Raw genomic sequence first — 21,795 nt, 5'->3', positions numbered from 1 at the left:
GCAATGGCTACCTGAATTTAAAATGCCCACACCCTGGACCTGCAATTCTGCTTATAAAAATTGATTCTTCAGATTTATTTGTGTATTCAAAATGACTTACCTACAAGGACGGCCATTGTGGCATCACCTGTTACGTCAAAACATTTGAAAGCAACCTGAATCAAAGAGGACTGGTCAAATAAATGGTAGTACATCCATTCAAGGGAAGAGACCACAACTATTAATAAGAATTAGACAGCTTTATAATAAATGATTTGGAAAGTTGTCTAAGATGAATTGTTAAAAGTCTAGATGGAGAGTATTAAGTATATGAATATAAATATGTAAATATATTAAAAAAGGAATATGTATAAACATGCTAATGTATTCATATAGTCTCTTTGGAAGAATATACGATAAAGTGGTAATGGTGGTTGCCCCTGGGGAAGACTGCTAGAGAAGCTGGGGGTGCACACAGTTACTCAAGTTCCAAAGTAGACATTGATCATTTATCTTCAACCAACCCTCCCTCCCTCCCTCCCTCCCTCCCTCCCTCCCTTTCTTCTTTCCTTCCTTCCTTCTTTTTCTTTCCTTTTCTCTTTCTCCTTTTTGCTTTCCAGTTAGTCCAGAAGCAGCTCCTTCTTGTTTAGACACACCCACTTCCTTCCCTCTGCATTCTGCCATCTCTCCCAGACCACTGAAATAACAACATGATGGGGCATCTTCCTTTCAGTCTTGGCCCTTTCTAATGCCTTTTCCACCCAGCAGTCAGTGTCATCTTTTAGAAGCAAGCTCTTCCATCACTTTCGGTCGCAACCACAATAAAACCCAATGGTCTTGCCTAAGACCACCTATGATGGAGGTACTCCTACTTTCTAACTTCATCTCAGCCATACTGACCACTTTTATATTCCCCAGATCAGCCCTTCATGCCTGTAAGCCCTTAACTGGATGTCCCTGTTCCTTGTTCTTCTCCAAGCTTTTCCATAACTTACATGTTTCCATCTTTCAAGTCTCAGGATCTGGGTAGAAGAGTGTCCTTGCCAAGTTTCTCCCTATCTTTGTCAAGATCACTCTGGTTTTTCTCTCTTAGCGTGTATCACAGGTTGTAATAGCTCGTTGGTTAAAATCCAGCTACTGGATTTTAAGCCCCATAAAGGTAGGATTCTTGTATACATTGTCCACCTTTTCCCCAAAGCCTGCCTCAAGGCCTGCCATGGAGCAGAGGCTGAATACCTAACGGATAAATAGATGACCACCTGGATGAATGAATGAATGAATGAAATTGGAAATGAGTCCACTTTGGACTCTGGCTTGGAAGGTGGCTCCAGGGCCAGCTCCTCTGACAAAGTAGATTCAGGATAGACCAAGAAAGCCAGCTACCTGCCTTGGTTACAGAAACAGAGGCTTTTGGCTAGTCCTCACTTAGGAAAAACAGCTCAGCCCTGACTTGCCCTGGGCCATAGTGGTTAATGCTGACTTTGCAACAAAACCCTCAGTGAACCTTTGCTTTCTGGCCTTGGCTCTGGCTTTCACTAATTTGGTGCAGGAGTTGGAGAACTGGTATTCAGGGCCTGCTCTCCAGGTGTCACCCCTGTGGTCTTGTCATTGCCCTCAAAGGTGAGCAAGAGCTTCGCTTCAGTTCCAGACTGTCACTTAGTAGGTGACTGATCTTTGGTGAGAATCTTATCTCCTGGAACCGCTTTTATTTTTTTCTCCCAAACATATCTGTTCTGCTTTTGTATAACTGGAATTAGCACAAAATTACTGTGACAAAATGCTGGGTTTGACCTTATTCTTGGTCCCTTTATGCCCTCATGTTCTAGAATTTGTTGATTCACTCACTTGTTTCTTTAGCGTTTACTATGTAAGAACCCACTTGATTCTGACTACATCCAGAACTCCAGGTCATGCCAAGACATTCTCACAGGTCAGATTCCGCATGCAGAAAGTTGACTGGGAATGAGGATTGCAGGGCTGGGCCGATGGAGATGTGCAACCACAGTGCAGTCTCAGCAAAGATCTCAGCTGACTTCAGAGCAGCTCTAGGTTTGAGATGGTTGTTTAGAGTTTTCTTGAATTGAGCCAGAGGAGCTAAGCCTCCCTACCCAACATTGACCAGTTTGTGGGAACAGATTGGTGCTGGGAAGAGGATGTGACCTTAGGCTAGGGGCTGTATTCAGCTAAGGCAATTCTGGAGAAAGGCCAACATTTCCAGCAGCAGGGGAAATGCACACCGCGGTCCAAGAGGAAGGATCTGGGCAGAGAACTGTGCGTCTTCTGCGCATGCTTGTCTGGGCCTTGCAGATGGCAGTACAGGTCTTGTACCTGTGGTTCTAGGCACTTCTGACTTCTAGTCCTGGCTCAACCACACACCAGCTGGTCCCTGGACCATGGACAAGCTCCCTCTCCTCTGTAACTAGGGATGTCTCGTACCTGGTGAACTTTCCTCACTGCTAACTGTGGAATGTTTATAGTTGCAGAGGGGCTCAAAGTGAAAGAAAGGACTTTGACATGCTGAATACGGCAGTAAGCACTCACCCGCACACCTTGGTGGGAGCAGAGGGGAGCTTGGGTAGATTAAACACCAGCCCAGGTGGGGTACAGAAGTGCCATGTAGGCTGTGAAGAGTAGTACAGGTCTTGGGCAGCAGAACTGCCATTCATACAAGGCACTGCTCTCACCTCCAAGTGCCCCATGGGTGACTGGTCATTACCCTCCTGTTTCCCCCAAGGACCATGGGCATGCTTCCTAGGCGCCACCTGATTTTGGCACTCTCTCCTTCCAGGTGACACAGAAGTTCTCCATGGTGACTGTTCAGGGACACCTGGTGTCGGAAGGGGTCCTGCTCTTTGGACACCAACACTTCTACATCTGTGAGAACTTCACACTGTCTCCCACGGGCGATGTCTACTGTACTCGTCACTGCTTATCCAAGTGAGTTATCCCCTTCTCCCAGCAGATTCTTCCCTGAGCCCGTTCATCCTTACCAGCCGCCCTCACTCTTTCCCTTGTCACCTTGTTCTTACAGTGGGCTTGGGTTTGGGCCTGAAACTGAGCCGTGAGATAAAACAGAAGAACCTTCAGGCATAGGCCATCCATAGCCATGGTTCCCTCAAGTTGCGATCGGGACTGCGTACCAATGTGGCAGCTCCTCGCGTCTCTCCTGATGTGGAATGTCAGGACTCAGAGATAATCCTTAGGTTATTTGCATGGCTGAATTCAGTTGCCATCAACTTAATCAACAACATGTTGGTTGCTCATTCTGTGTAAGACAACAGGCACCGCCCTCTCTTCTGAGGGACGTATTGCAATTGGAAGCATGCACAGGTTCTTTTGGAAACTGTTGGCTACACACTATGATCATGAGACAAAATCTGTATTATGAGAGGGCTCTGCAGGGTTCAGGCTTGGTGGGATAGCCTGGGACTGGAGCGGTGGGGAAGAGCGACCTGAGGAAGTGACCAAGATCTAGATCTTGCAGAATGGGTGAGACTTGGGAAGAAATTTGAAGTCATTTTTGCACCAACAAACACCAGAGACCTTTGGCAGGAAATGCCGAGTTCTTTAGGATCCAGTGCAATTGGTCTGCTCGGATGCAGTCAGCCCTTATTGTGCAATTCTGTGTTTATGAAGTAAGGTCATTCAAAATCAGATTGACTAAACTTTTGCCAAAAGTTCAGTTGTCAAGTATATGCTTTCACTTGGTCATTGCCTTTGAAGATATTTGGATGAAGATTTTTTTCATGCAGAGATAGGCCTTGCTTTTCCAGTTGACCCAAGTTCAGATAATGACAAGATGACCTCTTAGACCAGTGGCTCTCAAACTAACTGACACCAGCATCACCTGGAAGGCTTGTTAGCACACAGACCCCTGGGTCCTGCCCCATGCTAATTTCTAATTCAGTAGGTCTGGGGCAGGGCCTGAGGCTTAGTAAGTTCCTCGCTGATGCTGATTCTGTCACTGATCCGGGACCACACTTTGAGAGTCACTGTTTTAGACTACTGACAGAGGAGTCCAAGACTTATCTGCCAGTAACCAAGAACTTTAACTTCCAGATGTCCTGTCACTTCCAGCCTATGTCAGCAAGCAGGAGTTGGAGGAGTGTGGAAGAGTAGATGTCAGCCCACCTTGGTTGATTTAAGTCAGAATACTTTAAAATGCTTGGCATTTTTCTCACTGCTAATTTCCATCTTTTATTCATACCAAGCGTTCACCAATTGTTGTGTCTTCTGTGCTTCTCCAAGGCAGGAGAAGCATAATTAATACTTGGCATGCTCATCCCATCTTATCGCTCATGTTTTATTGATACTGATCAATATGGACGATGGGTCTGCAGCCATGCCTAAGAGCTGATGAAAGCTTTCCACTCTATCTGCATGCACAGCGTGCCCCTATGATGACTCGCATAATCCACTGCTACACTCTTCACCTGTGGTTTAGATTGACTTAGTGTTAGGTAAGATCTTATCGATCAGGTAAATTGTGTTTATGAGATGCATCTAATCTTGATCAAATTCACTATATCCGCACTTTTAATAGAAGCCCAGTGGTCAGGTTTTATGTACTCACTTGATTGGCAAGCACAAACAAGGGAGACTTCTAAGGTCTGAAAAATGGACTTTTCTAGAATGCAAGCAGGAGTAGAGTGAGAAGAAATTACTATCCTGGAATTGCACTGGGGAAGTGCCCAGGTAGTGATAGTCACCACACCTCAAAGAAGCATTTGTTACTCAGACAGTGCTTTCTCTCTGGGGTCTTGTCTACTGCCCTAGGAAACTGCTGGCACTCCTGGAGATGCAGTTCTGAGAGACTATTAGATCATGCCAGATCAATGGGGATTAAGTCTTATTTTGACCATGAAGATTAAAGAAGATACATGAATAAGCTTGTTAAAAATAAAGCTAAGTCAAACCTGAAATGCTTCTCTAAAAGACTGCTATGAAATTGAGTCAGTTGCCCATTAGACCTTGAAAGAGCCTCTCCGATGTCCTGTAAAAATATCCTAAATCAGCCTCAAGAACACTGCAGACTTCTCGACAGTGATTGGACTTTGGACTATGGAAATTTCCTCAGAAACTAACAGCTTTCTGAGAAGGTTAGCTTTTGTTTGTATGAGATCCCTTTCTTAGCTGATGAGGGTGGCTATATTCATTTGCCAGGGCAGTCAAAAACTGGGTGGCTTTAAATAAAAAAACAGAAGTGTGTTGTTTCATAGTCTTAGAGGCTGGCAACACGAAACCAAGGCAAGGCCACGCTTCCCCTGACTGCTCTAGGGAGACGCTTCCTTGCCTCTCTCACCTTCTGGTGTTGCAGAGCATCCTCTGCCTCCCTTGGCTTGGAGATGTGTTGGTTCACGCACGTGGCCATCTTGTCCCTGTGTCTTCACATCATCTTCCCTCTGTGTGTCTGTCTCCGTGTCCAAATTTTCCCTTTTTATAAAGACATCAGTCAGGTTGGATTTGAGCCCACCCTAATGGCTTCATTTTAACTTGATTGCATCTGTAAATATCCTGCTTACAAATACAATCACAATGTGAGGTACTGGAATTTAACATATCTTTTCTCTATCTTTTCTCCTAAAAGCTTCGTACCATTTTCCAGAGCGTTCTTCCATGTGTCATCTGTGTTTCAGAGTCCTGAGTTGCAGAAACAGTCAGCACAGAGCAAACTGAAATCAGGGAGCCAGTGGGAGAGCTCCATAAAAGCAAGGGAGCATGTCTGCCTCCAGGGAAAAAAAAGGCACTGTTGAAAGAGCTTGGGTATTAGAGTTGGAGGACGAGTTTGACTCCAAGTTCCCCCTCTTAAGGACCACATGACCTTGGAAAAGTCTCACCTCTCTGGAATGCAGTTTCTTCACTTACAATATAAGAATAAAAATAAGTCATGCTCAGTATAAGGGTTCCTTATGAGAATCCAATTAAATAATAACTAGAGAAATGTGTGGCAGACCAGAGAGCATGACAGTCACATGACAGAGAGCCATGGGTAAAGGCCTGTGCCTTTGTAGGGTCTGCAAGGGAGAGAGACCAGCCAATCACACAGCTAAGGTATGCAGAATATTTGCTGTGGTTCCCACAAGCATGGGATGGTGGGAGCACAGAGGAGTGGCTTTATCATCCTCATCAGTACCTTGGCCTGGGATACTGCTAGATCTAAGCCAGTAAAGGTAGGAAGGAGAATTGTCTCTATGGCCTTGCTGGGAGTCAGAGATGTGTAGGGGCAGCTCAGCTGAGCTCTGGATAGGAGCATTAATAATGGACAAATGACCTCAGCCAGCAGCAGGTTTTTATTAAAGCATCCTGGCAGAAGTATCCAGAACCAAAGCTGTGTTTTGTGTTTGATCGATCCTATAATGACGTGGCTTAGAGGAGAGGGCTTGGGAGGATTCTTCTGGGAAGGGCCTGCAGAGAGCCTGAATCTGCAGCCTTGAAGTCCAGCTGTTCAGGAGCCTAAGCAAAGAGTTCAGTCTATGTCTCACTTGGGCAGTCTTCCCTGCTGCCCAGCACAAGTCCAAGCTCTTAGTGCTGTACATGCTGGACTGCCACTGACCATAGATTGGAGAATTCCCTCTGGGCCTCTGTGACTGCTTGGCCTCTCTGGACTTCCCCAAGAAGTGGAACATGGAGGCTCCATGTTGTGCATTGTAGGCTGGGCCGTGGGGACCACACTGGGAGCTGGAATGGGAGGAGCTGAAACAATTTCCTCACCCACTCCCTGCCACCTAGGGCTGGGGCTGGCAGGACCACTGTGGGGCAGGGGCCCTTGCAGCCCTTGGCTTTCTGAGCCTGTGGTTGGCCCACAGGCTTCTTGAGGGCTGGCATGCTTGGGAGGCCTTCATTTCTCAGTCCTGGCATTTTATCAAAATGGTTGTGGTTGTATACACAATTTAAGATTACTGCATGCCCCAGATGTCTAGAAATGTAACTGTCTATAACTGAAATCAGCTGTATTTCTCATGCTCCCATGTGTCCAGATGGTAAAAAGTTTCATGTGATTAGCTCAAGGCATTTCAGCTATTTCCAGTGTACAAATTGTTCTCTTTGGGAATAAATATTTGGACAAATTTATTATCTTCCCTTTCTCCTCCTCTCTTCTGCTTCTCTAGGAGGAGGGGTCACTCTGAGATCTTTCAGGGAAAGCCTCCTGCATACTCCTCTTAACTCTCCTCATCTTGGGACTGCCTGATGTCTATTGGAGGCATGCCTCTGTTCCCGCAGGTGCCTGGGCGGTGGGCCCCACTTCACATGTGGGTCCCTTCTCTGCCTTTTGAGTGGGTCCCTTACTAGCTCTCCAAGATTTCTTCTCACCACTCAAGGCCTGGCCTGGGAATTTTAAGATGCATCCCTTACGCTTTCTGTCTCCGGCCTGGGTTTTGCAAACTGAATGAGCTCTGGCTTTCAGGAAGTTGTTTCTGCTGTGTGATTGAGCGATCGCTTCAGAATTTAGTGCACCTCTTTGTCCCGGGCTGGGTATACCAAGCAACTCAGGCCTGTGCCTTTGTATGATCTGCAGGAGAGAGAGACCAGTCAGACATGCAGCCAAGGTGCCAAAGATATCTGCTGCGGTTCCTGCTAGCAGGGATGCTGGTGGCTATGTCATCCCCACCAGTACCTTGACCTGGGATGTGGTTTGACCTAAGCCGAGGGTAGGGAGGAGAATTATCACTGTGGCCCCACTGGAATCAGAGACGTTTAGGGGCAGCTCAGCTGAGAGCCAGATAGCTCTCAGGGCTGCCAAAGATGTTGGGGAGGTGGGCAAGGGTCCTAAAGAGTTCCCTGGTTTAACATCAGACATCACTTTGCAGTGTCCGTGAGAGCCTCACTCACCTCTGGAGAGGAGATCTCATCTTAAAGGCCCCCAAGGCCCAGGATGGGCGGCCTCTCAGGATGCAGGCGCTCTGCAGATGCCCTCCAGGCGCTGCCCTCATGCCTCACCAGTGGCCTCTCTGCCTTCCTCTGCTCCCCTCCCTCCTCCTCCCTGTGGTGCATGACCCCTCCTAACTCTGGTGTGCACTCAGTCTCATGGTCACCTGGCTTCCTTCCAACCTCCTTGCTAAGTGCTCTGTAGCCCCAGTCCTGTCAAGAAGGCTCTGAGTCCTGCCAGTCCCTGTGGCAGCCACAGGCCACATCTGACTCAGTTACCTCATCCAGGCTCTCAGCCCTGCCAGGGAAAGAGTTCATTCAATACAAAACAAGAACACTTGGGCAGAGGAACTAAGGTGTGTGGCAGAGCAGACATCCTGGGGCTGAGACTGTCATTCCTGGGCAGAGGTAGCTGGCACAGGCACGGGGGAGCCGGTGAAGGGAGGCCGCAGGAACCCACCAAGGCTCCTGCGTGTGGTTTACAGTCACGCACAGGACCCATGAAGCCCTCCCTGCTGGCCCCTACTTTTGGCCAAGGGACCTTCTCACCCCCACCCCCATACCTTTTGTCAGCATCGTCCTGAAAACTGTGCCATCATCTTGCTGTCCCCTGGGACACCTTACCCTGTTCTTCCAGGGCAGGGCAGCTTTCATGTGTCAGCAACCATTGCCAGAGCTGACATGGGCAAGCACTCAGCAAGGATTTCTCAGATGAGTGGGACTAGCACACTGATTGGCAGTGACCACCACATCCCTCTGATGTGTCCTTGGAAATATGGGTGGGGCTGGTGGAGGGCAGGAAGAGGAAGAAACCTGCACGTGTTCTCACTCTGATGTCTGAACATGTGCCCTGCATGGCTGTTTCTTTTTCAGCATCAGCGATCCGTTCATTTTCAACCTGTGCAGCAAAGACAGGTCCTCTGACCGTTACTCATGCCAGCGCCACAGCTATGCTGATGTGCGGGAGCTACGACAGGCTCGCTTCCTCCTGCAGGTAAGCACGCTGCTTACTGGCCCTCCTGGGGCAGGTGAGAGGCAGGGTCATGGGACAGGTGGTCCAGAAGCCATCCAGAGACACGCCTCTGTGACTCGTCTTTGTGCCTGTGCACAGCCCAGTGCCCTTAAGGAGACACCTGGGAGTTCCCCGGGCTTATGTTGGCCCTGGTCCCAGGTGGGAGTTCTGACTTCTCTCCAGTCCCTAGTCCCTGCCATTGGCTGTTGGGCCTTTCACTGTGTCTTGTAGGATTCAGCTGCTTCGCTGTTTTGATCCTGACATAGGCCAGAGCTGCCTTGGAGATTTAGGAATACAGGGCAGGGCAGATCCATTGCCTCCCAGGAGAGTTGGTGCCTGGGAGTAGAGTGCCCTTGCCCTGCTCTGCCCACAGGTGCAAGACCTCCCTTGCTGACATAGTCTCCCCACTCCCCAAGGTGCTCACTTATCGCCAAGCTCCTGCTCGGCCCTGTTGATGGGGCCAAGTGGTTTACGGATCTCCCAGCTGCCACTTCCAACCAGAGTCTTTTAGCGCCTCACCCACTGCCTTCAAGGGCTTAGCCAGGCATGGAACAGAGATGGTGGCTCCTTTCAGAGGAAGAGCTCAGCCATAGCTGGTCGTAACCTCCTGCTTCTCATCTCACCTCACATATAGATCACACTTTCTAGACACATCACCTGGGCAGCAAAGGGAGCAGGGTGAACTTCAGGGGCCTCCAGCGACCTCAAACACATCTTGCCTTCATTATCTCAAGCTCAGCAATAGCAAAGCTGCATCCCCGTCCCCTGGGCCTCCAGGATAGCTGGCAGAAAAGAGGATCTAAGGGACCATGTGACAGGAGGGGCAGGATCCCTTTCCACCCTCTCTGAAGGGTCACTGTTAGTTCCAAAGACCAGCAAAGGAGCAGAGCTTAGCCTAGATGAACTAGATGTCTTCATTTGTAAATCTATTTTCTGTAGGTGCATCATTGATTCATCCAGTGACCTGCGAGAGGTCTCATTATCATTCTCTGAAACCGAAGCACCAGCACCGGGTGTGGTGCCTCATGCCTGTAATCCCAGCATTTCGGGAGGCTGAGGGGCAGATTACAAGGTCAGGAGTTCGAGACCAGCCTGGCCAACATAGTGAAACACCGTCTTTACTAAAACAAAAAAATTCGAACATTAGCCAAGTACGGTGGTGCATGCCTGTAGTCCCAGCTACTCGGGAGGTTGAGGCAGGAGACTTGCTTGAACCTGGAAGTGGAAGTTGTGGTAACCTGACATTGTGCCACTCCACTCCAGCCTGGGCAACAGAGAGAGACTCCATCTCAAAAAAAGAAAAGGAAAAGAAAGAAAGAAAATGAAAAAGAAACTGAAGCTCAGGGGAGCCTTTAAGCGGGAGGGGTGGATTTCTGAAAGGTCCCAGCTGCCGAGCTGTCAAGGGTCTGCCAGCAGCTTGCTCTAGCCCTCTCGTGAGCACTCTTCCTTCCTCTGCTGCTTTTGCCTGCAACACAGTTCTTTTTGCCTGAGCTTCCTGCGCACGCTTGCAGGGTGAGGGAGCTGGGAGGGCGGAGTGGAAGCAGCGCCCTGCCCTGATGGTTCAGTGCTGCTGGGTCTGGGCTTTGTCTCCACCTCAGCTCTGCCACGTTAGCTCCTGTGGGCACCTCCCTTGTTTCCTTTCCCTCCCACGAGCAGGAGGTCATGGCCTTCCTTTCCCACTATTATACATACAGCACTGAGTATAATTTTAGGTACAAGGTAGGTACTCAAAATTATTTGTTATGATTATATGTCTACCTTAAATGTTATACAGAGTAGCAGATAAGTATCAGTCCATGGGTTTTTTCTCCCTAGTATGCGGTGATTGTTTCCAGAGGATTGGTTCACCTCAAGTGGTGAAAGCCAAGGGGAGAGCTTTTTGAGCAAGGCCATCATTTGCCCATCTCTGGATTCTCCCAGGAGAAAGGCAGAGCTTGACACTCCAGGCATCCAGGGAAAGCTGTACCCTCCACAAATTCTGCATTCACTTCTTGTTTTCCACATTATTTATATTTCTATTTGTAGAAAAAAATCCAAGCCTCTCCTGCCCGCTAGCAGAGGACAGGAGGTTTGCAACATCCTTGCAAATACCTTCCTTCTGTTCAGGAGAATTCATGAACCTGACTTTGAGAACTCACTTCCAGCCAGGTCGATACAGGACAGTACCCGTTATTGGATGCAGTACCCACCTCTGAGTCTGACCCTTAGCCCACCCCACGCCTCCCTCCGTGTCCAGGTCTCACCTCTCCTTGACCCTCCCTTCATCCCTGGAAATTCTCCTTGGCCTCATCTCATCCCTGAGGCTTGTCCCATAGGTGACTCAGTCTCTCTCTTATTCCAAATCTGTTATTTACATAGCTTAGGATAGAAAGGAGTTAGGGAGGAAATAAGATGAGGGAAAAGAAAAAAGAAAAGAAAAGAAAAGAACATTATGTGAATTTTAATTAGGCATTAAGGAAGTTCCCCTAATAAAAACCTTACTATGCCAGTGGAGCCACATCAAAATGGCCCGACCAGAGCACCCCGTGCTGCTTAAATGGCCTGGGCAGAGTGCCCTGTGCTGCATCTATAGATCAGCTCATGATGCTGTCCAGCGGCACCCACCAAACTAGCTCCCCTAGTGTTTCTGGTAAGGTGACTTCTGGCTCAGGAAACCAAGCCCATAACTCAGAGGTGAAAGTGTCTGAGGCTGGCATGGGTGCTTTCTCTCATGTCTGCCTCATGCTTACCCTGGAAGTGGGCCTTTTGCTTCCTGCTTCAGAGGAACTTGGAACTGCGGTCATGTCCCCAGCCCTCCCACACATTCTGCAGAAGCACCCCATCCCTGTTACCAAGGTCTTACCACCCATGGGAGCTCAAAAGGACTACCCAGGAAGGGTGTCCTGACACAGAGACCCCCAATGACCCATTTCCAGCAGCTCTGTCACCCTGGGGCATCTCTAGTCCACAAAATATCAGGAGCGTTAAAACGGGCTTCTCTTCACAGGACATTGCCCTGGAGATCTTCTTCCACAATGGATATTCCAAGTTTCTTGTCTTCTACAACAGTGATCGGAGTAAGGTCTTTAAAAGGTAAGGGCTTGAAAACCTTCATTCTGAGAAAACTGATCCTGAACTGAGGGCAAAGGGGCAGAGAGCAATCAGCTCTGTGCTCAGGAAAAGTATTTTCAACCCACAGCGAGCGCCACTCAGGCTGGGCCCAGGGAGGCACTGCTAGCCTGCAGAGCTGCCAGCTCATGAAAGGCGGTATGGGAACAGAGAAGGTCTTTGCTTCGGTCCTAGGAAGCAGGCTCCATTTTCCTGAACTGAAGTGGCATAGAACAGGAAGACTGAAGGGAGAAAAAAAATCACACAGCTGCAACAGCAGAGTTAAGAAACTGGCTGTTTAATGGGCCTTCCAGAATGTTCTGGCTTTATTTTCTAATTTTCCAAGTAATTTTTTTTGGCTTAATCTTTCTTTTTGATCCCAGTTGCCAATTTTAGTTGCTCCAATTTCATATTTCATTGGAAGGAATTCCAAACAACTGATTTCCCACATGTGCACTGAACATGTTTTTCTTAAAGGGAGAAGCCTGCCATTTTAGTTAACTTCTCTTTCTCCAGGTGAATCAATTTAAGAAATATAAGCCAGTGTGTAAGTTCTTAATACCACAGTTATTTGTTTTTATCATCATTAAAGTTATAGATCAGTAGATTGGTTTGTAGAGAATCTAGAAAGAATAGACAGGAAGGTCAGTTCCTCATGGTAATAGAGCACAGAGAGGCTGATTAACGGAGGGAGCGGTTATGAGCTGTTCCACGTGGGCTGGAAGTTCTGAGGAGAGATTTGACATCCCCTGGCCTGGGAGCCCATGTTATGCTCAGAAGTTCAAGCCCTACCTTCTTGGTGGCCCTATGGAACTGGCACCAAGGCCTGCTACTGCATCCAAGGGGCAGGGCCAGGATGGAGAAAAACAGCTCCTGGCGAGAGGCTTTTGTGCCAGCTCTAGGTGCACCTCCTCAGACTCAGGTGAGCCCTCCTACACAGTTCTTCCAAGCTGCTGTCAGACTGCCCCCTAAAATTGTCTTCAAAGTCTAGTTTAGACCAAATCAAATAAGCAGACATGCAACCCATTAAACTTTATTCATTTCCCCCTATGGTTTCTGTTCATTAAACAAGGTTTTTCACAGTTGATTGAGAAATCTCACACCTCCACAGCTCAGGGTGTGAATATGGCCTAGTGCAAACTCCACAACCACTACCCACTCGGCTCAAGGAACCTGGCATTAAGATGGCATTTGTCCCCACAGCAACACGCTGGAATGTATGGCAGGGTTGTTGACATTGGCAATGTTGTCAAGGGCCTGGCCCAGAGGAGGTACCTCACTCACACTGCCTGAGTAATTATTGTTTTATTGTTGTCACTGTTGGTATTAAGGCAATAGTGTGTAATGCCAGAGAGTGCTGAGGGATGCCTAGAGGTACACCCAGGCCTCGTGTTCATAACCCGGGGGCAGGGTGGAGTGTGGGGGAGCAAGAATGAGCCAAGCTTCCTGCCTGGCTCGATGGAATTAATGATGGAATTCCTGCCTGACTCTGCTGATGGAATTATCCCTTCCCTTTTCATGCAGCTTCTGCTCTTTCCAACCCAGCCTGAAGGGGAAAGCTGCCTCTGAGGACCTCCTCAACCTAAGGTAATGGCGGGCAGCCATACTCTCCGGGCATGGCACTGCCTTGGCTTTGATGTTTCTCCTCACCTCCCCTCCTTCTCTAAAGAAGTCCTGCCGAGAGCATGCCCATCTGTTTCCCTGATTTTTCTCTCTCCTCTTCCTGTACATCCTTCATTCTACTCCTGAAATTCTTTCTGCCAATTAAACCTTTGTGAACAGACTTGAAGTCCCACATGCTCTGTGGCTTTTTCAGACCTAAATGGTAGGAATCCACCCTCTGCCTCTGGTGACTGGGCGGGTGGCACAGAGGTGTGGAGTCAGGCTCAGCCTTGGAGGTCAGGCCCTCCCGTGGGGGTGTGTGAGCAATGCCAGGGCTGTGCCTCCTGTGACAAGGGTTTCTGAATGCTTAAAAGCTAAATTCATATATGGTGGTGTACGAATCAGACATTAATTTAGGAGTCTCTGCTATGGGGCGTCTCTCCCAGTGAATGGGTTGCTTGCAGTCTTCCCCCGGGTCCTTTTTCCAGCTACCCAGTTCTCTGGAAGTCCACTTAGGGATCAGTAGGTATTTTTATTTCACTTAGGGGTGAAAAATAGAAAAAGATGGTTGCTGGTTTTCTCCAGGAATGTGTAGGGGCCAAGGAAGAGGGTGTCCCAGGAATGACATTCAAGATATTCACAATCAGTATAAAATGGGTCTCACCAATTCCTTCAAAATCATTTATCAATAGCATGCAATACATGGTATTTGGTGCTTGACAGAACAAGCAAAATAGTGAAAAATAAAAATCTCCTGTGCTTATTGAATTCACATTCTCATGAGGATAGACATAAACCAATATAAATAAGTGAACTATAAAGAATATTAGATGATTATAAGTGTAAGTGTGAAAAACCAAGCAGATAGAGGTGGGCACTGAAATCTTAGATGAGGTGGCAAGTGAAGCCCTTATCAAGGAAACACTCTTTGAATTAAGACTTGGGCAAAGTGAAGAAAAAGTTATGCAGCTAACTGAGAAAAGAATGTGTTAGGCCCAGGGAAGAGCAGGGCATGGCTGAGGCCTGTAAGATTGGAGAGCAGGGGTTTAGTTGGGGTGGAGGTGAGGGAGGTCACAGAGGGTAGTTGGTACAAGATTATGGTGTTATCGTTATTTGAAATAGATGGGAAGCATTGGAGGGTTTTGTGCAGAGGGTTGATGTGAACTGACATATTGATAAGAATCACTCTGGCTGCTGTGCCAGGAGTAGACTGTAGCGGGTCAAAGGCAGAAGCTGGAGACTAGTTAGGAAGCTGTTGCTGGAGGCCATCGCAGTAATCCAGGTGAGAGAGGATGGTGGCTTGGATCAGGGACATGACAGCAAAGATGGTATGATGTGATCAGATGATGGACATGTTTAAAGATACATTTGATAGGATATGATGACAAATCAAGTGTAGGAAATGCATGTATGAGAGAGAGGACTTAAGGATAAGATGGAGAATTTATGCTTCAGCAATTGGAAAATTAAATGAGTATGATCACAGGAAGAGTGGCTGTAGGGCCACATGTGAATTTCAAGATGCCTATCATATATCCAGGTGGAGGCATCATGATGGCTATTGGGCATATGAATTTGGACTTCAAGAGAGAGGTTCAGGTGAGACATAAATTTGGAATAGTGTTTAAAGTCATGAGAGTAGGCAAGATTATCAAGAACGCATGCACGTGGCAAAGAGGTCGGAGGACTGTGCCCTGGGCACACCAACCTTTAAAGGGTAAGGACATGGGCAGGGCCAGCTTCAGGAACTCTAGGGTGGGAAGGCAGTGGTAGCCCTTAGCTTTAGGAGGGCTTGGCTGGCTACTGCCATGTGCTTGGAATGAAGCTGATTATTTTTCTTTTGGATAACTGGGGGAAATAATCATAGACTGAGCCTTGAAAAATGCCTAGCTACTTGTTAGTCCCTCTAGTGAATGTGGATTTTTTTTTTACCTATAAAGGAGGTGTGTGTGCCATTCTAAGCATTTTCAATGGGCCCTTGACTCTTGGCCTAGGCTACAGATTTTCGTGTCCTGAGCCTCAGCTTTCAATAACTCATGTGGCTCCTTTGGACACCATTCCACATGTACAGCAAGCCAGAGCTTTTGGTGTCAGAGTTTTGCTGAGGCTTTTGGTGACAATGGCTGCCTTCATAACTGTATATATACTAAGGAGGCTCTCTGAGCCTGGATTCCAAGTGGAAAATACTTGCAAAGTCTGCGTGAATCCTGTCCCCATGGTACAGGACTGAACCTTCTGAAGACAGCATGGCAGCCTGTTCAGACTTCTGTGGGGTTGTGGGGTGCAAGGTTCTGCAGGCCGACAGGGCCTTCTAACGTATGCCAACTAGAGCTGCTGGATGAGTCCTGCTCTGTGGTGTTGAATATAGGCAGGATCTTTAAGATGTGAGAGGACCAGTCCGAAAAGGAGAAATGAAGGCAGGAGCTGCCGGGAAAGGGAGCTGGAATGCACTTGTGGATAAACACACATCCTCACACTGAAATGTACTCATGCCCTTCCGTAAAGGGCTACAGACAGCTTCAAAATTAAGCAGGGTACAACCATCCTTTAACAATTACCCAACACTCCTTTAAAAGGGAAAAAATAGATGTGATCATTTGGAGTGATTTAGTTACTCTAATTGTCCTGAGACTAAGAAAAGTAAAACAAACAATCATGTTGGCTTATACTATTTTCCAAGGATAGATAATAAGAAACAGGTTTTTGTGAATTTTTTTTTTTCTGGAACATACTTTCTTTTGGTGCTGAATAGCAAATTTGGTTCTTCTTTAAAGAATTGTGGGTACCAATGGTGGTGATTCCTTTTTAATAAAATATATAAAAAAGAGTGATGGGAAGTATAATTCTCTGTATTGGTTCTCTGCAAGAACGGGAGCCTATCCTTTGAACTTATTTTTGTACAGGCATTTCTTCGGGAAGCTAACATTACCTGTCTCAGTTACATTGCTTTCTAATGACAGTTCATACTGAGCCCAGAGTTTAAAAAACTCAGGGAAATACAAGGCTAGGATGCCTGTCTGGTTCTCTTTCCCTCAAATCTCTCTTGGACTCAGTACATATTTTTGGATAAACTGAAACATCCACATTACTGAGGCAAAAGTGTCCCCAGTCTGGAGAAATCTTTTGGGTGTGAGATGGTGCTTATATTCAGGGCCAGATTGTACCTGAGTATTTGCAGTTCCCGAAATCATTTCTTAGTTGTATACTCTCTTTATATATAATGCTTAGGATGAAATTCTTTTGGGGATGCAAAGTTTTACAGTTGAACATTTTCAGTTTATTGTTTTCTTTAGAGATTTTCTTTGAAAAATAATGAAAGACAAAGAATTTAGAAAACCAACCAAAAGAACCTACGCAATTCCCATGAGAATATGGTCTTCTGTGATAATTAACCACACCCCAGAGACACCACAGTTAGCTGTGAGGAGGCTAAAGCTCAAGTTCCCTGTCCTAGCGTTTCTCTTCCTTCACTCGCCCCCTAGAGATTCATGCCATTGGCTACAGATCTGTAAGGTACACAGTTGCTTAACTGGCAAAGGTAGTGCCAGCTCCACCACTGAGTGGAGAAGCATGGTCCTTGGATTTCTTGCTGAAGTGAAGCCCTAGGAATGCAACTGTGAAGTTCAAACTACTCATATTCTGTGTCTAGAGTGGAGTCACCGGAAAAAGAGCTGAACAGCACCTGGCTGCAAACTCAAAATGAAGAGTGACAGCCAGTGCTGCAGTGTCTAGGAGCTTGTCCACACAGTTGGTTCCGTGGGCCATGAGCATCTGAGACCTGGCCATTCTGCCTAAGCATGCTTAGACCTTGGCCCTGGCCCCATTCTATATTCATCTTTGTCTGGCTGTACTAGATTCATGCCTCGTCTCTGCTGTATCCTTAGCCGTAACCTCAGATCCCTTCCAGGGCAAAAGCCTGTTGCAAGCCCCAGTCTCTGCAGCCAACCTACCCCCTTTCCTTCCAGTTCCACCCAGCCACATTGCTTTCACAACCTTTACACTCCCACATCTCCAGGGGTGAGCAGCAGGTGTGCAAAAGCCCGGGAATGGCAATGAGCAACCCACTGGTTCAAGGTTTTCCCCATCCTAGTTGCCACCTATGTTCAGCTACCTCCAGAAAACCTGGGACATAGAGAATACACGCAGTTTCTATTTATTTTAGCAACATTTTCAGGAATCTGCAAGAATGAGATCAACAATGGGTAATTTTAGATTAGTCAGGTGAGCCAAGATTAAAGTACCTGAATTCCCTTACTCTGTGCCTGAATTGCATCTCTAGGCTGGCTTGGTGTGTCAGATTCTCACTTTAAGCTTGCCATAGGACCTCATAAATCAGCACTGGGCAGATGCACAAGGATCTATTGATTGTTGTTGCATTTAGGCTGTAAGATTGTTTTTTTTTTTTAATTTTTATTTCAAAGTATTAACAGTTGCAAAAATAGAGAGGCTCCATACACTTTTCACTTAATATCCCCCTCACCATGGTTACATTTTACATAACATAGTACAGTTTCAGAACCAGGACGTTGACACTGGTACATGTATATGCATAGTTCTTTGTCATTTTATCACGTGTAGATTTGAGTAACTACTGTCACTGTCGGCATACAGTTGTTTTATCACCACAAAGATACCTCCGTGCTACCACTTTACAGTCATGCCTACCCCTGTCTTCCTCCACCATCCTTAAATACTGGGAATCATGAATCTGTTTTTCATGTCTATTATTTTATCATTTAGAGAGTGTTCTGTATATGGAATCATACAGTAAGTGACTTTTGGAGATGGACATTTTTTCTTTGCTTATAGTGCCATTGAGATACATTCAAGTCTTTGTGTGTACCAATGGTCTGTTCCTTTTCATTGCTGAGTAGTATTCCATGATAGGCATATACCAGTTTGTTTAACAGTTTGTGCATTGAGCAATATTTCGTTGTTTCCATTTGGTGGTCATTAAAAATAAAGCAGATCATTTACATTTATTGTAATAATCAAAATATTAGAATACAAGTCTGCCATTTTATTTTTTGTTTTCTTTTTTTTTCCTGTTGTTCATTTCTCTGTTTTCTTTTTCCTGCCTACCTATGTACCACTGAAATATTTGATAAATTCTATTTTATCTGTAGTATTTTCAGCATATTTTTCTATATAACTTATCTGTCTTAATCCATTTGCATTATTACAAAGGAATACTTGAAGCTAAGTAATTTATAACTAAAGAAGTTTATTTGGGTCATGGTTCTGGCAGGCTGTACAGGAAGCATGGTGCCAGCATTACCTTCCGGTGAGGGCTTTTGTGTATAAGTTCTTCCACTCATGGTAGAAGATGAAGGGGAAAAGGCATCACGTGGTGAGAGGAAGAAAGAGAGATAGAAAAGGAAGGTGCCAAGCTCTTTTTAACGATCAGTTTTCTACAGGATCGAATACAGCAAGAACCCACTCATCAAGAGGATGGCAGCAGGCCATTCATGAGGGATCCACCCCCATAACCCCAACACTTCCCAACCTTGGGGCTCAAATCTCAACATGCGGTTTGGAGGGGACAAACACCCAAACCATATCAGTATCTCATGATACCCTTGTAACTTATCACAGACTACTGGCATTGAGATGTACCAGGCTGAGTGACATGTAGAGGCAGTAAGCCTTTTAAGTCTTAAAATCTTTTTTTTTCCCCACTTTTGAAGGATGTCAATGTTTCATATATTGAAAAAACTTAGTAAAAAGCAAGAATGGAAGGAATACAAAAGTAAATACAAACAGCCACACTTAACTGTATGCAAACTAGATTATATAATTACACAGAGAGAAAAAAAAATGATTCAAGTGATTTGGAACACAGTTTTTGGATTCTAACACCCTGAGTGGGATATATTCTAAAGGAGAAGAATGGCAAAGGAATTTTGAACTTTATGTGTTGTCATAGCAATTCCAGTACCGCATTGTATCTTTTGTAGGATTCAGCAAGTGAGTAAATTCAGTGATGTTTGTAACTCAGATTCGCACTGTGGGAGAAGGATAATACAAATATGGAATTAAAGTCTGAAAGTCTTAATAATTAATTGTCTATAATATGTAATCTATACTTTTCTTAAATTTTCTTCTCTATATTCATTTTAAAAACCACATCAAACTTTCCCTAAAGTCATTTTTACACACAGGTGGGCTAAAGCTAAGGGAGTGAAGTAAATTTGAGAAGCAAGTCATTGGCTTAGCCCGCTCCGGCGAGCCCGCTCTCCAGAAGATTCCACTTGCCACTCTGTCTTCTGCTAACTGGGGGCTTCTTCTCTTCAGAGTTCTTTACTCTGTTAAGAGTAGTCTTCAAGTTTTTGCCATAGCTACTCTAGGCAGATGTTGAGTGTATCCTGGGGATGGAGACACAAGAAGCTGAGGTCATTGCTCCAGGCCACAGGGGCAAACACAGAAAGGGCAGAGGTCACACCAGCTCACCAAGGTGATGCCTGGCTTTCAGGATGGTTAAGGTAGTGTGAATAGGGATTTTGTTCTATTTGAGGAAAGAGAACCCCCAAGGCTTTCCTATGAAGTATCTTTATGTTTCATACAATTTCCAAGAAGTAAAGGTGATTGAGGTATTTTAGAGCATGAAGGAGCACCAACATCAAACCTTTTCCTTGGCAGTAAAAGAAATAGAGTGCGGAAGACGCCTCCTAACTGGCCTCTGTCTCCAGTCGGCTTCATCCCGCTGCCAGCATTTCCTGGCTAAAGAGGTGTCTGACTTGAATACAATCTGAGGCAAATCCAGCTCACTGCCTGTGTATGTCTGAACCCTGGTGAAATTAAATGCACTTGAAATGCCTTACTGAGATGTATGATAAGACGGAAAGTATGATAAAACCCCAGAGCAAGGCTGGAGCATCAGGCCAGCCAAGCACTTGGCAGCAAGTAAGGGTGTCAAGAACCCAGCGCGGCAAGGAGTGTGCTGCAGCAGGCGGAGGGAGGGCGTGGACCGGCATACCCTGGGCACCACATGGGATCTGTAACCTTGATGTTTCTCTTAACTTCTCTCCTTTGCTGATCCTTTTGAATACCTAAGGAGAAAAAATTAATTCTAAAGAAAAAGTGTTGGGAAGTCTTCCTTAGCTCTCCAGCACCCTCTGTCTTGATCATACATCTCTGCTTAGACACCATCCCTTTTGGATCAGAGGTGAAGTGACTGCAATAGCAGACTGGCTCTCCTGTGGACATGCCCAGGGCCCAGCAGGCTAGTGGTGGCTCCTGTACCTACAGCATAGCGACTCATCACACATGTCTCAGACTCGGTTGCTCCCCTCAGCCTCAGAAAGGCTTCTCATGTGTCATTTCAGACATTAAGTGAAAATAAAAATGTGAAGGCCAGTGCTCAGTGGTGGCAAGGATGCTGTGAAACAGGTTCTCTGCTACGATACTGGCAGGCCTATAAATATGGGTAAACCTTTTATGAGCTACTTGATGGCATATATAAACATTATTGTTAAAACTCACCCTTTAACACAACATTTCCAATAATGAAGCTATGCCAAGGAAATAATTCAAAATAATTTTAAATGCTTTAGTTATACAGGCTCTCATCACAAGACCATTCCCATTAGTGAAAAACTGAAAATAACTTGAAGGCTCAACAGTAACTTATAGTTACGTGTATCCACAAGAATACTATCTTGCAGACATTTTAAAGTGTGGTTATTAACACCAGGTAACAGCATGGTTCTCAAAGCAGGACACAAATTATAGAAATGCTATAATTTTGGCTATGTATCAAAATATGTACAGAAAAAATAAAGAACTCTGCCAACATTACAGTTGGCTTACCCTGTAGAATGATGGATGCTTTAAGCTACTATATTTAATAGTATGTTGGGGTTCTGTTACTTCTACAGTGAAAAACAATTTAATAAAGGGAAAAACTAAAGTCAAAATGTTGAACCTAGCTCTCCCAAGGTTTTAGAACTATGATAGCATTGTCATAGCTAAGTACGTTCTCCATGTGCTGCCTTTTTTAGAGGCACAGAACCCATGGAGTTAGTTGGGTATGGCATTATTCACACCAAAGCTATGTGAGGTGTCCAAGGGGATGCCAAGTCAAAAGCAGAGCTGCCGTGGACCTAGATCTGTCCAACCTCAGAATCTTGGACTTTTCTCTCTGCCAGGCCAGCCCTGCACATCCTCGATGCTGATCTCCCGAATTCCTCAGACAATGGTGCTCTGCCCATCTCCTTTCAGCTGCTCTCTCCTCCAGCTTACACCAGGCA

At 46.0% G+C, this 21,795-nt stretch overlaps 1 protein-coding gene across 6 annotated transcripts in view; it reads left to right on the top strand.

Annotated features, from left to right (window-relative positions):
* Positions 1-21,795, top strand: part of WDFY4 (WDFY family member 4) — a 304,899-nt gene that overhangs the window by 213,163 nt on the left and 69,941 nt on the right. For all 6 annotated transcript variants that reach the window (XM_074382131.1, XM_074382129.1, XM_074382127.1 and 3 more), the window contains 4 exons: positions 2,768-2,916; positions 8,719-8,839; positions 11,844-11,929; positions 13,469-13,531. In XM_074382131.1, the coding sequence (XP_074238232.1) occupies positions 2,768-2,916; positions 8,719-8,839; positions 11,844-11,929; positions 13,469-13,531 (419 nt within the window). The remainder of the gene's footprint in view (positions 1-2,767; positions 2,917-8,718; positions 8,840-11,843; positions 11,930-13,468; positions 13,532-21,795) is intronic.

Source organism: Saimiri boliviensis, chromosome 12 (genome assembly GCF_048565385.1).
Source record: "Saimiri boliviensis isolate mSaiBol1 chromosome 12, mSaiBol1.pri, whole genome shotgun sequence".
Taxonomy (NCBI): domain Eukaryota; kingdom Metazoa; phylum Chordata; class Mammalia; order Primates; family Cebidae; genus Saimiri; species Saimiri boliviensis.
This window is presented reverse-complemented; position numbering and strand designations above follow the sequence as displayed.